Below are 12,092 nucleotides of genomic sequence, written 5' to 3'. Positions count from 1 at the left end.
AAAAAAAAAGAAAAAGCAAGTATATTTTACTCTTGTTGTGGTTCTTTTAACCAGTCTGCTAATATCACTTGATTTTCTTCAGTTCTGTGATTGCAATGCCAGTTTTCTATATTCTGTGTTGCACTGTTTTAAGTAACAGAGGAATATTATTCTTGTCAATATAATTTCATCAATTTTGATATTTTAAAAACCTGAAATACAGATTATTTATGATTTAACATAAAATGGGAGAATTATAATCTGCATTAAATTTTTTTAGGCTGGGTATAGTGGCTCATGCCTATAATCCCAGCACTGTGGGAAGCCAAGGTGGTAGGATTGCTTGAGCCCAGGAGTTTGAGACCAGCCTGGACAACATAGCAAGACCCTGTCTAAAAATTTGAGAATAAAAAAAATTTTAAACAGCTTTACTACATTAAAATTTTGAATGGAGAATTTCTTTTATATTCTTATAATCCTTAAGAGGACAAATAAAAACTCAGAGCTTCTATTTCAAAAACACTTCTAGTGTGGTTCATAGATCTTTTTCTAAATAGAAATATGAACATGACAATTCTTTTTTTTTTTTTCCCTAGATGGAGTCTCCTTCTGTTGTCAGGCTGGAGTGCAGTGGTGCAATCGTGGCTCACTGCAATCTCCAGCTCCCTGATTTAAGAGATTCTCCTGCCTCAGCCTCCTGAGTAGATGGGATTACAGGCACATGCCACTACACCCAGCCAATTTTTATATTTTTAGCAGAGACAGTTTCACCATGTTGGCCAAGCTGGTCTTTTTTTTTTTTTTTTCTTTTGAGACGGAGTTTTGCTCTTGTTACCCAGGCTAGAGTGCAATGGCGTGATCTCGGCTCGCTGCAACCTGTGCCTCCTGGGTTCAAGCAATTCTCCTGCCTCAGCCTCTCGAGTAGCTGGGACTACAGGCGTGCGTCACCACGCCCAGCTAATTTTTTTTTGTATTTTTAGTAGAGACAGGTTTCACCATATTGACCAGGATGGTCTCGATCTCTTGACCTCGTGATCCACCCACCTCGGCCTCCCAAAGTGCTGGGATTACAGGCTTGAGCCACCACGCCCGGCCGGCCAGGTTGGTCTTAATCTCCTGACCTCGTGATTCACCTGCCTCGGCCCCCCAAAGTGCTGGGATTACAGGCATGAGCTACCACACCTGGCTGACAGTTCATATTTTAATTGACCCAGCCAACTGCATCAGAATCTATGATGACATCAAAAAAGACAAAGGCAAATATGCTTCATTTGAAACATAAAACTTACATCACTCTCAAAAAGTATTTTAGTCCCTGTGAAAACATAAAAACTTGTTAAAAGATCTCAAAGTTATGAAACAAGAATTGAGATTATTTGATCATGAAGATGTAAAAGGAAAATATTTGATGTTAGCTTATAACCATCATCGCACCACTCTGTACATATTTTTCAGAGTAGGAAGATTTTGCACAAAATGTGTTCAGGAGTCACAATGACACCTTTAAAATACTTTCTTTTTAAAGATTATGCTTTAAAAAATGGTAACATTTTATTACTTTGTGATTTATTTTTTAAAAAGAAAAGATAACTGTTGTCATTTAGCTTTAGTATAGCTATAGCACCATTTCTTCCTCCTGCCTCAGAATTATTTAACTATATAACCTACAAAGATGCAGACTACCATGGTAGAAATTTTTAAAATAATAACATTTTTTGAATGCTTACTATATGTTGAGCACTTCTCTAAGTGATTTTGCTTTATTTTCTCCTCTAATTCTAACCTCTAACTTATGAGGAGGGTACTATTGTGATTCCTGTGTTTTCAGATAAGATGGCTGAGGCCTAGAGAGCTGATAAATGAACTTTTCTATTAATCCAGGAAGAAATAACCCTCTCATTTCATTATAGGGGAAGTTTATTACACCTGCTCACTACAGGGATGTCGTTGATGAACGTTCTATTGTCAAACTCTGTGGTTATCCTTTATGTCAGAAGAAGCTGGGAATTGTAAGTAACTCATTTTCTTTTTAAATATAGGCTTTTATTATTTTCATTTAGCAAAGTACTTTGTTGTAAGAACAAGAAATGAAACCTAAAGTCACGAACTAATGGCACGGATTAGCCAATGATACGATATGTAGATGACTTAATCTTGTAACATAAGGTTCGTGTGTATTACTTGGATTCTTTTGTAAGTTGTACTTTCTTTTCTTTAGGTACCAAAACAGAAATATAAAATTTCTACCAAAACCAATAAAGTCTATGATATTACTGAAAGAAAGGTGAGTTTAAAGGCTTTCATTACGGCAATTCATTTTTTCTTTACTAACAAGGAATGGCAATTAATTTTTAATGAAACTAAACAGGATTCTAAAAGTAATTGTTTAAAATCTGACTGGTTAGAAAATAATGATGTTAAAAGTTTGGTTTTAGACCGGGCGCGGTGGCTCAAGCCTGTAATCCCAGCACTTTGGGAGGCCGAGGCGGGTGGATCACGAGGTCGAGAGATCGAGACCATCCTGGTCAACACGGTGAAACCCGTCTCTACTAAGAATACAAAAAATTAGCTGGGCATGGTGGTGCGTGCCTGTAATCCCAGCTACTCAGGAGGCTGAGGCAGGAGAATTGCCTGAACCCAGGAGGCGGAGGTTGCAGTGAGCCGAGATCGCGCCATTGCACTCCAGCCTGGGTAACAAGAGCAAAACTCCGTCTCAAAAAAAAAAAAAAAAAAAAGTTTGGTTTTATTTGTAAAAATTTCAGTCAAGGTATTAAAAAATTTTTTTGCTTAAGCTTTCAATAAGACTGAACATTTAAAAGTTAAAAGTGCATATTGGTACAAATCTAAGCAAATAAATCATGGAACAGAACAGAGAGTCAGTAACAGACTAAACACATATGTAGACAGTTGATATTTGTCAGTGGGAGTATATATCAGTAAGGAAAGGATGGATTTTTCAATAAATTTTATTGGCACAATTAGTTGTACAAATGGAAAAAATGAAAATTGATGCCTATCCTAGGCTATATGCACAGATCACTTTCAGGTGGATTAAAGACATAAATGTAAAAGATTCTTTTAGACAGTATGGGAGAGGCTGAGCGCAGTGGCTCATCCCTGTAATCCTAGCATTTGGAAGGCGAAGGTGGGCAGATTATCTGAGCTCAAGGAGTTCGAGGCCAGTCTAGGCAATAGCGAAACCCTGTTTCTACAAAAAGTACAAAAGTCAGCCGGATGTGGTAATATGCACCTGTAGTCCCAGCTCAGGAGACTGAGGCACGTGAATCACTTGAATCTGGGCAGCCGAGGTTGCAGTGAGCCAAGATCATGCCACTGTTTGTCAGCTTCAGCCTGGGCCTCAGAGTGGGACATTGTCTCCAGAAAAAAAAAAATACGGGAAGATATAAACTTGGGGTACAGAGACTTTATAAAATAAGAGGGAAAATTATAGACCAAATAGGAGAAACTGATAAATATTTCTATATTAAAATGTAAAACATTTGTTCATCAGAAGTTTCAAAAAAAAGGATGAAAAGAGAAGCCACAAATCAGAATGTTATTATTTCCCACATATAACTGACCATAGAATCATATCTAGAATATATAATCTATAAGAAAAAGACCGACAAACTAATAGAAAAATTTACACAAGGAACTTGAATGGCTAATAAACATATGAAAAGATGCTCAATCTTATCAGTAATCAGAGAAATAGCAGAAATGCATTGAGTTATGTTTTCACAGCCCCCACAAGATTGCAATATTAGGAAATCTTTTTGCGACTAGTGGGAATGAAAATTGGTACAGCTTTTTTGAGAAACGGTTTGCATTTGTCTGGCAAAGTCAACTTTGCACATTCTCTATAATTAAACCTTTCTATTCCTTGGTATATACCCTAAAGAAATTCTTATACATATACACCAGTATATATGTATAAAAATGTTCATAGCTGGATAAACAGTGTGATATATACACACAATGGAATATTTGCCTTAAAAAAGGAAGGAAATTCTGACACATGCTAACAGGTGGATTAACCTTGAAAATAATATGCTAAGTGAAATAAGCCAGCACAAAAGGACAAATACTGTATACTTTCACTTACGAGGTACCTACAGATGTCAAATTAATAGAGGCAGAAAGTAGAAAGATCATCAGCAAAGGTGGGAATGGGAAGTTAGTGTATAGGATTTCAGTTCTGTAAGATAAAAAGAGTTCTAGGCCAGGCACGGTGGCTCACATCCGTAATCCCAGCACTTTGGGAGACCAAGGCGCATGGATCACGAGGTCAAGAGATCGAGAGCATCCTGGCCAACATGGTGAAACCCCGTCTCTACTAAAAATACAAAAATTAGCTGGGCGTGGTTGTGCAAGTCTGTAGTCCCACCTACTCGGGAGGCTAAGGCAAGAGAATTGCTTGAACCTGGGAGGCGGAGGTTGCAGTGAGCCAAGATCACACCACTGCACTTCAGCCTAGCTCCTGGTGACACTATGCTATACACTTAAAAATGGTTACGATGATAATTTTCATATTATGTATATTTTACCACAATTTTAAAAATATTTTAATTGTAAAAAGAGTTTATAACATTGTAGTGATAGCAAAAAAATTAGAAACAACTCAGTTTTAAATGGTAAAGTGTAATATACTAACACAATGGAATGTAATACACAGTGAAAATCAGTAAGATATGTCTACCTGAATGAATCTTAAAAACATAATTTTAAACAAAAGAAGTGGCTGGGTATGGTGGCTCACACCTATTAATTCCAGCACTTTGGAAGCCCAGGGAGGGAAGATCACTTGAGGCCAGGAATTCAACACCAGCCTGGACAACAGATCGAGACCCCCCATCTCTACAAAAAATAAAATAGCCAGGTGTGGTGGCACACCTATAGTCCAGCTACTCAGGAAGCTGAGGCCAGAGGATTGCTTGAGCGCAGGAGATAGAGGCTACGGTGAGCTATGATTGTGTCACTGCACTGAAGCCTGGACAACAGAGTGAGACCCTGTCTCTAAAACAATAAAATTTAATAAATGAATGAAAGAAGATAAAAATGTTTAACAATATTATTCCATTAAAAAAAGTTTAAAAATAGGCAAAACTGAATATTTTTTAATAGGGATATGTACACAGGTGCTAAAACTGAAGGGAAATGAGGGAATGATTAACACCAAATGTATGATAGTGGTTACTTCTGGGGAATGTGGAGGGTGGTGCAGTTGGGAAGAGGCACATGGAAGCCTTCAAAGGTTCTGTACCTTATTTCTTACCTCAGGTGGCAGACTTGTAGGTTTCCATTTTATTCTTTCAACTATACATTTTTGTTTTATACTGTCAATAGTATGTAGGTAATGTTTCACAATAAGAAAAAGAATGAAATTTATAATGTTCTTTTCAGTCTTTTTGCAGCAATTTTTGTTATCAAGCATCTAAGTTTTTTGAAGCACAAATTCCCAAAACTCCAGTGTGGGTTCGAGAAGAAGAGAGGTAATTTAAGTCATTGTGTATACTTATTTGTTCATATATTCTATTCTAATAATTTGTTTATGCTTTTTGAGATTAGCTGAGAGTAGCTCTAGTTTTCTGTAAAAAGTTACCGTTTTATACAATTAAATTATGGGGAAATGTTATATTTTAAGCTAGCTATTAAGTATTTTACACTTAAAATTAGAAAATGCATACATACGAATGTTATTTGTTTGTTGTTTTAGCTTTAATTGCAAAATCAGAACTTTAACTCCAGTGCCCTGTGATGCTAGTTATGTCTGTGAATCCTGTTAAAAAATCCTAGAGGAAGAATGTTAAATTTTTTCAGAAGTTGCTGGGTCTCGGGATCTAAGTGAACTCTGCTGTGAGGAAGGTTAGAAAGTTCAGGTTACTAATTCATTTAATCTTTATTAAAATTAGTACAGTATTTTATCAATTTAAAGACAGGCAATTAAAAATTAACCTTTTCTTGGTAAAAAGTTTATGGGCAATGCTGGAGTTTAGCCTCTTGGGAAATGATTTAAATATTTGCAGTGATTTACTAGATGCTAAAGTCAACAAAATTTTATTATTGAGGGTGAAATAGATTAATAATATAAAGATAAAAATTATTGTTGTGGTAATTAAACTGTATTGCCTGGAAATTCCAATAAAAGGCTTAATGAGATAATTCCCAAAATAAATTCATGTTTGAAAGAATACATTATAACAACACAAGGCGGTGTTAACTTGTGGTAAGATAGGAACTATGCTAAATAAACTAATGACCTAAGCATAATGAGATGCAAGTTAACTAAGAAGCTCTGCCTCAAAAAAAAAAAGAGCCAAAAACCTTCAAGTCTTTCCTGATGCATGAGGCAATGATACCACTTTCAATTCAAATAACACCAATAATACTGACGACAGCACCTGTGATGGCAGACGCCTCTGCCTGCCAATCCAATCCTGTGTGGTTTAGGATATTGAAAACATAACACTGTGTGGCCTTTGATAATTGTGTTAAACATAACAAAGACTAAATTGTTCATTATTTCACCACCAGCCTGTCAGCTTTCTTGTTGAGAAAATAGAAGACTATGGCATTGTTCAACATGACTGGGAATCTAAGAGTACTTTTTGAGTTACTCTCCTTCTCCTTTCTTAACATTTCTGTCATTAGAGCTGCCCATTACTTTCCCAGTCCTCTGAGAGAAACATTTTATTCCCCACTGAAACCAGTGTTTCCTCAAGTTATCCTTAACTTTGCTTCAAAAGATATATTCTCTACATCTTTAATTTAACCCTCTGTGCCATCCTCATGTCTACCTCAACTGCTTCAAAACCATTTATCAAACCACCTTTCCTGCCATCTCTGTTTTCTTCAAGCATAGGTATTGGTACTTCCTTCAGCTAATTTAAAACAAGTCTTCCAGTCTGGTGCAATGGCTCATGCCGTTAATCCCCACACTTTGGGAGGCCAAGGTGGGTGGATCACTTGATCTTAGGAGTTTGAGACCATCCTGGCCAATATGGTGTTACCCTGTCTCTACTAAAAATATAAAAATTAGTTGGGTGTGGTAGCGGGCACCTGTACTCTAGCTACTCAGGAGGCTGAGGCAGGAGAATCACTTGAATCTGGGATATGGAGGTTGCAGTGAGCCAAAATCGTGCTGCTGAACTCCAGCCTGTGCCACAGAGTGAGACTCTGTCTCAAAAATGAAATAAATAAATAAAATGAAGTAAAACAGGTCTTCCTCTTTTTCCTGAAATCTTAACCATCCTGTATTCAGAACACTCTCTTTTTCCCAAAACTTGAGCCCTTTTACTTTATATTTGCAGTTCTTGAAATTCTACCTTAGCTATATACCCTTCCCTACCTCACTTTAAAAAAATAATGAAAATGGCCTTTGTGCCAGACGCAGTGGCTAACACCTGTAATCCCAGTACTTTGGGAGGCTGAGGTGGGCAGATCACAAGGTCCAGAAATTGAGAACATCCTGGCCAACATGGTGAAACCCCATCTCTACTAAAAACACAAAAATTAGCTGGGTGTGGTGGCACCCACCTCTAGTCCCAGCTACTTGCGGAGCTGAGGAGGACAATCGCTTGAACCTGGGAGTCAGAGGTGGCAGTGAGCCAAGGTCATACCACTCACTACACTCCAGCCTAGTGACACAGTGAGACTCATCTCAAAATAAAAAAGGGCCTTTATTTCTCTAATCTAAATGAATCGACTTAATTTACATTCAAATTGAACAGTAAGTGCTTAGTACCTGGCAGGCTACACACATACACATATACAAGTATAAAATCCAACATGTGAATTTAACAGTCACTGGATGGTAGAGCATGAATTAAACAAGTTTGCTTTGATTTTTATAGGAATTAGCAAGGTTAGGATATTGCATAATGAGAAACTGCAAGCAAAAGTGAGAAAATAATCTTGTTGGAATGGGTTGGGATATTGAACATTGGCCCACCTGAAATAAGGGTATATTTTGGGAAACAATAGAAGATAACAGTAGATAACAAAGGGCCAGGCTGAGTGTGGTAAACCCTCAAGTACTGGGGAGCCATCAAATGTTTTTGAGCAGAATTTGATATTGGCATACAAAATGAATTAAAGAGGAAAGGATTATAATTAAAAGGTAAAGAGGTCCTTGATTTAATCCAACCCCTTCATTAAGTGTATTTCTTAAACTAGTGATAGGTCTGTATGAAACTAGGATTCTATTCATTATATTCCTCTTGATTAGAAGAAACCAGTGAATATATATATGCATTTGCCTCATTGTGTAGCTTAACCATAGCCTTTAATTATATATAACACTTGTCAGTTTATAACCATATCAGTATCTTTTATATCTGGATGCATTTGTGTTACCTTAATTTCCAAATTCTTAGGGGCAGGGATTATGTCCGTGCTACTTAATAAATCCACTAGAGGTCACTGTTTTTCCAGAGACATCTTTTTACCTGTGCTCAGGATCAGAATTCTAGAATTTGATATTTTAAAAAGCTTGTCTAGCTATTGCACATTTAAATGCTACAGAAATGTGGTAGTTTAGAGAAAGTCTGTTCACATGTGGTATGGGATGCAGTGTCCTGAGCCAGTCTTCTTTTAGGTAGGAAAAAATTGCTGCTTCTAAATAGTGGCATGTAGTATTTAATGCAGAGAGATATTATTAGCTTACAATGAGTCATGATAAATAAATTGTATCATAATAGTAATTTTAATTATCATAATTTTAAAATGAGAATAAATTTTTATGGCCAGGCATGGTGGCTCACACCTGTAATCCCAGCACTTTGGGAGGCTAAGGCTGGTGGATCACCTGAGGTCAGGAGTTCAAGATCAGCCTGGCCAACATGCCGAAACCCCATCTCTACTAAAAATACAAAAATTAGCCAGGCATGGTGGTACACACCTGTAACCCCAGATACTTCGGAGGCTAAATCAGAACAATCACTTGAACCCGGGAGGCGGAGGTTGCAGTGAGCTGAGATCACACCACTGCACTCCAGCCTGGGCAACAGAGTGAGACTAAGAATAAATTGTTAAATCCACTCAAAATATTAGATATTTTATTGCAATGACTTCTAAACTTCTGACCACTATAATAACTGCATTTTACATTACGATCTCATATATGCATATAACTAAAAAGTTCTGTGAAACAGTATCCTTTCTACATGAAATGCCTCTGATACTTTCTACTCTGCTGCTTTTTTAAAATGCTGATAGCAGCCTACTTAATTGATTGGTCCTGATCTGCAGTTTGAAGAGCACTGTTTTGTTTGATTTAGCTCAGGTTTTTGGTTGTTTTACTGTAGGAAAGCCACTTCTCAACACTAAAGTCTCAGTTTCCTCATTTGTAAAAGGAAAAAGTTGCATTTAACTTCTGAGTTCCCTTTGGTTCTAATGACATGCAGTTCTAAGCCAATTGTGTCTTTAGTCATTGCTACCATAGAGAAAGTTTTCTATACAAGGAAATATTTATTAAAATTATGAAAATTAAAGTCATCAGCTTAAGACTAGAAAACTTTATACTACCTTGTAGAAAGGTCTGTTTCAAGAATTTTGAATAAATTTCCTAACTTTAATAATTTGATCTCTTTAGTCTGTAAAAATGAAGGCTGATAAAGGATAGATCAAAGCTTTTAAATTACGAAGAAAAACAGGGATGCTTTAGAGCATGTCCTGAACAATTTGAATGTGGCATCATTCAGGATATCATGACCTTACACATGATTTGGAAACAGAATATTGAATTTTACCTAATTTGGTCTTTCTTACATTATTGTGAAAGCCAGTAAGTACTTGGAGATACTGCAGGTTTGGTTCCAGACCACCACTATACTAAAACAATTGTGGATTTTTTGTTTGTTTCCCAGTGTATGCAAAAGTTATGTTTCCACTATACTGTAGTCTTTTAAATGTGCAGTAGCATTATATCTGTAAAAAATAATGTACATACCTTAATTGTAAAATATTGCTTAAAAATGCTACCGATCATCTGAGCCTTCAGCCAAAATTTATCTTTTTGCTGGTGAAGGGTTCTGTTTTGATGTCGATGGCTGCTAATTTATCAGGGTGGTGGTGTCCTAAGGTTGGTGTGGCTGTGGCAATTTATTGAAATAAGACAACAATGAAATTTGCTGCACTGATCGACTTCCTTTCACTAAAGATTTCTCTGTAGCATTAGATGCTGTTCGATAGCGTTTTACCCACAGTAGAACATCTTTCAAAATTGGAGTCAGGCCAGGAGCGGTGACTCATGCCTGTAATCCCAACATTGTTTGAGGGGGCGAGGCAGGAGGATCACTTGAAGCAAGACATATGAGACCAAGCCTGGGCAATAGAGCAAGACCCATCTCTACAAAAAGTTTAAATAATAGAAAATTAGCCAGGTGTAGTGGCACACAACTATAGTCCTTGCAGCTGCTTGGGATGCTGAGACCAGGAGATAACTCGAGCATAGGAGTTCATGGTTGCAGTGAGTTAGATCACACAACTGCACTCCAGCTTTGGCAACAGAGCAAGACCCTGCCTGTCTCAAAAAAAAAAAAAAAAGAAATTGAAGTCAGTCTTCTCAACTAAGTTTATGGAATATTCTAAATCTTGTATTACCATTTCAATGATGTTGACAGCATCTTCATCAGGAGTAGATTCTATCTTAAGAAACCACTTTCTTTTCCTATCCATAAGAATCAACCTCATATCTATTCAAGTTGGATTATGAGATTAACGCAATTCAGTTACATCTTCAGGCTCCACCTCTAATTCTTATCTTGCTATTTCCACCATATCCATAGTGACTACCTCTACTGAAGTCTTGAACCCCTCAAAGTCATCCATTGGAGTTAGAATCAACTTCTTCAGTATTCTGCTAATGTTGATATTTTGACTTCCTCCCATGAATCCCAAATGCTCTTTTTACTTTTTATTTTTTCAGAGTCTCACTCTGTCACCCAGGCAGGAGTGCAGTGGCGCATCTCGGCTCACTGCACCCTCCGCCTCCCCAGTTCAGTGGCTTGATCTCAACTCACTGCAGCCTCTACCTCCCAGGTTCAAGCGATTCTTGTGTCACAGCCTTCCGAGTAGCTGGGACCACAGGCACATGCAACCACACCCAGCTAATTTTTGTATTTTTAGTAGAGATGGGGTTTCACTATGTTGTCCAGGCTGGTCTCAAACTCCTGACCTCAAGTAATCTGCCAACCTCGGCCTCCCAAAGTGCTGGGATTACCAGCATAAAGCTCTGCGCCTGGCTGTGATCTGATATTCTTATAAGATCCATTTCAGTTGCACAGATGTTAAATGCAAAAAAAAAAAAACCAAAAACAGCAACAAGAAAACCCTTACAATGGCCTCTGAGTGTTCAAGTAAAAGAACAGTCACACATCTCTCACTTTAAATCAAAAGCTAGAAATGATTAAGCTCAATGAGGAAGGCTTGTCAAAAGCTGAGATTGGCCAAAAAATAGGCCTATTTTGCCAGTTAGCAAGTCGTGAATGCAAAAGAAAAGTTCTTAAAGGAAATTTAAAATGCTAGTCCAGTGAATACACAAGAAAAAGCAAAACAGCCTTATTGGTGGTATAGAGAAAGTTTCAGTGGTCTGGATAGGTTAAACCAGCTATTACATTCCCTTAAGCAAAAGCCTAATCCAGAGCAAGGTCCTAACTCTTGGCACATGCCTGTAATCCCAACTACTTAGGAGGCTGAGCCAGGAGAATCACTTAAACTCAGGAGGCTAAGGCAGAGAATCACTTGAATTCAGGAGCCAAGATGGGGCCACTGCACTCCAGTCTGGGCAACAGAGTGAGACTCCATCTCAATAAATTAAAAAAAAAAAAAAAAAAAAGCCAGGTGCGGTGGCTTACACCTATAATCCCAGCATTTTGGAAGGCCAAGGTGAGTGGATCATCTGAGGTCAGGGGTTTAAGACCAGCTTGGCCAGCATGGTAAAACCCCATCTCTACTAAAAATTAAAAAATTAGCCAGGCATGATTGTTCACGCCTGTAATCGCAGCTACTTGGAAGGTTGGGGTGTGAGAATTGCTTGAATCTGGGAGGCAAAGGTTGCAGTGAATCGAGATCATGCCACTGCACTCCAGCCTGGGTGAAGTGACAGAGCAAGA

General features: G+C 37.7%; 1 protein-coding gene across 5 annotated transcripts in view; it reads left to right on the top strand.

Annotated features, from left to right (window-relative positions):
- RPAP2 (RNA polymerase II associated protein 2) overlaps positions 1 to 12,092 on the top strand; it is an 89,810-nt gene that overhangs the window by 3,637 nt on the left and 74,081 nt on the right. For all 5 annotated transcript variants that reach the window (XM_010343856.2, XM_010343857.2, XM_003933305.3 and 2 more), the window contains exons 4-6: positions 1,890 to 1,988; positions 2,198 to 2,263; positions 5,383 to 5,471. In XM_010343856.2, the coding sequence (XP_010342158.1) occupies positions 1,890 to 1,988; positions 2,198 to 2,263; positions 5,383 to 5,471 (254 nt within the window). The remainder of the gene's footprint in view (positions 1 to 1,889; positions 1,989 to 2,197; positions 2,264 to 5,382; positions 5,472 to 12,092) is intronic.

This window comes from Saimiri boliviensis, chromosome 11 (genome assembly GCF_048565385.1).
Source record: "Saimiri boliviensis isolate mSaiBol1 chromosome 11, mSaiBol1.pri, whole genome shotgun sequence".
Classification (NCBI taxonomy): domain Eukaryota; kingdom Metazoa; phylum Chordata; class Mammalia; order Primates; family Cebidae; genus Saimiri; species Saimiri boliviensis.
This window is presented reverse-complemented; position numbering and strand designations above follow the sequence as displayed.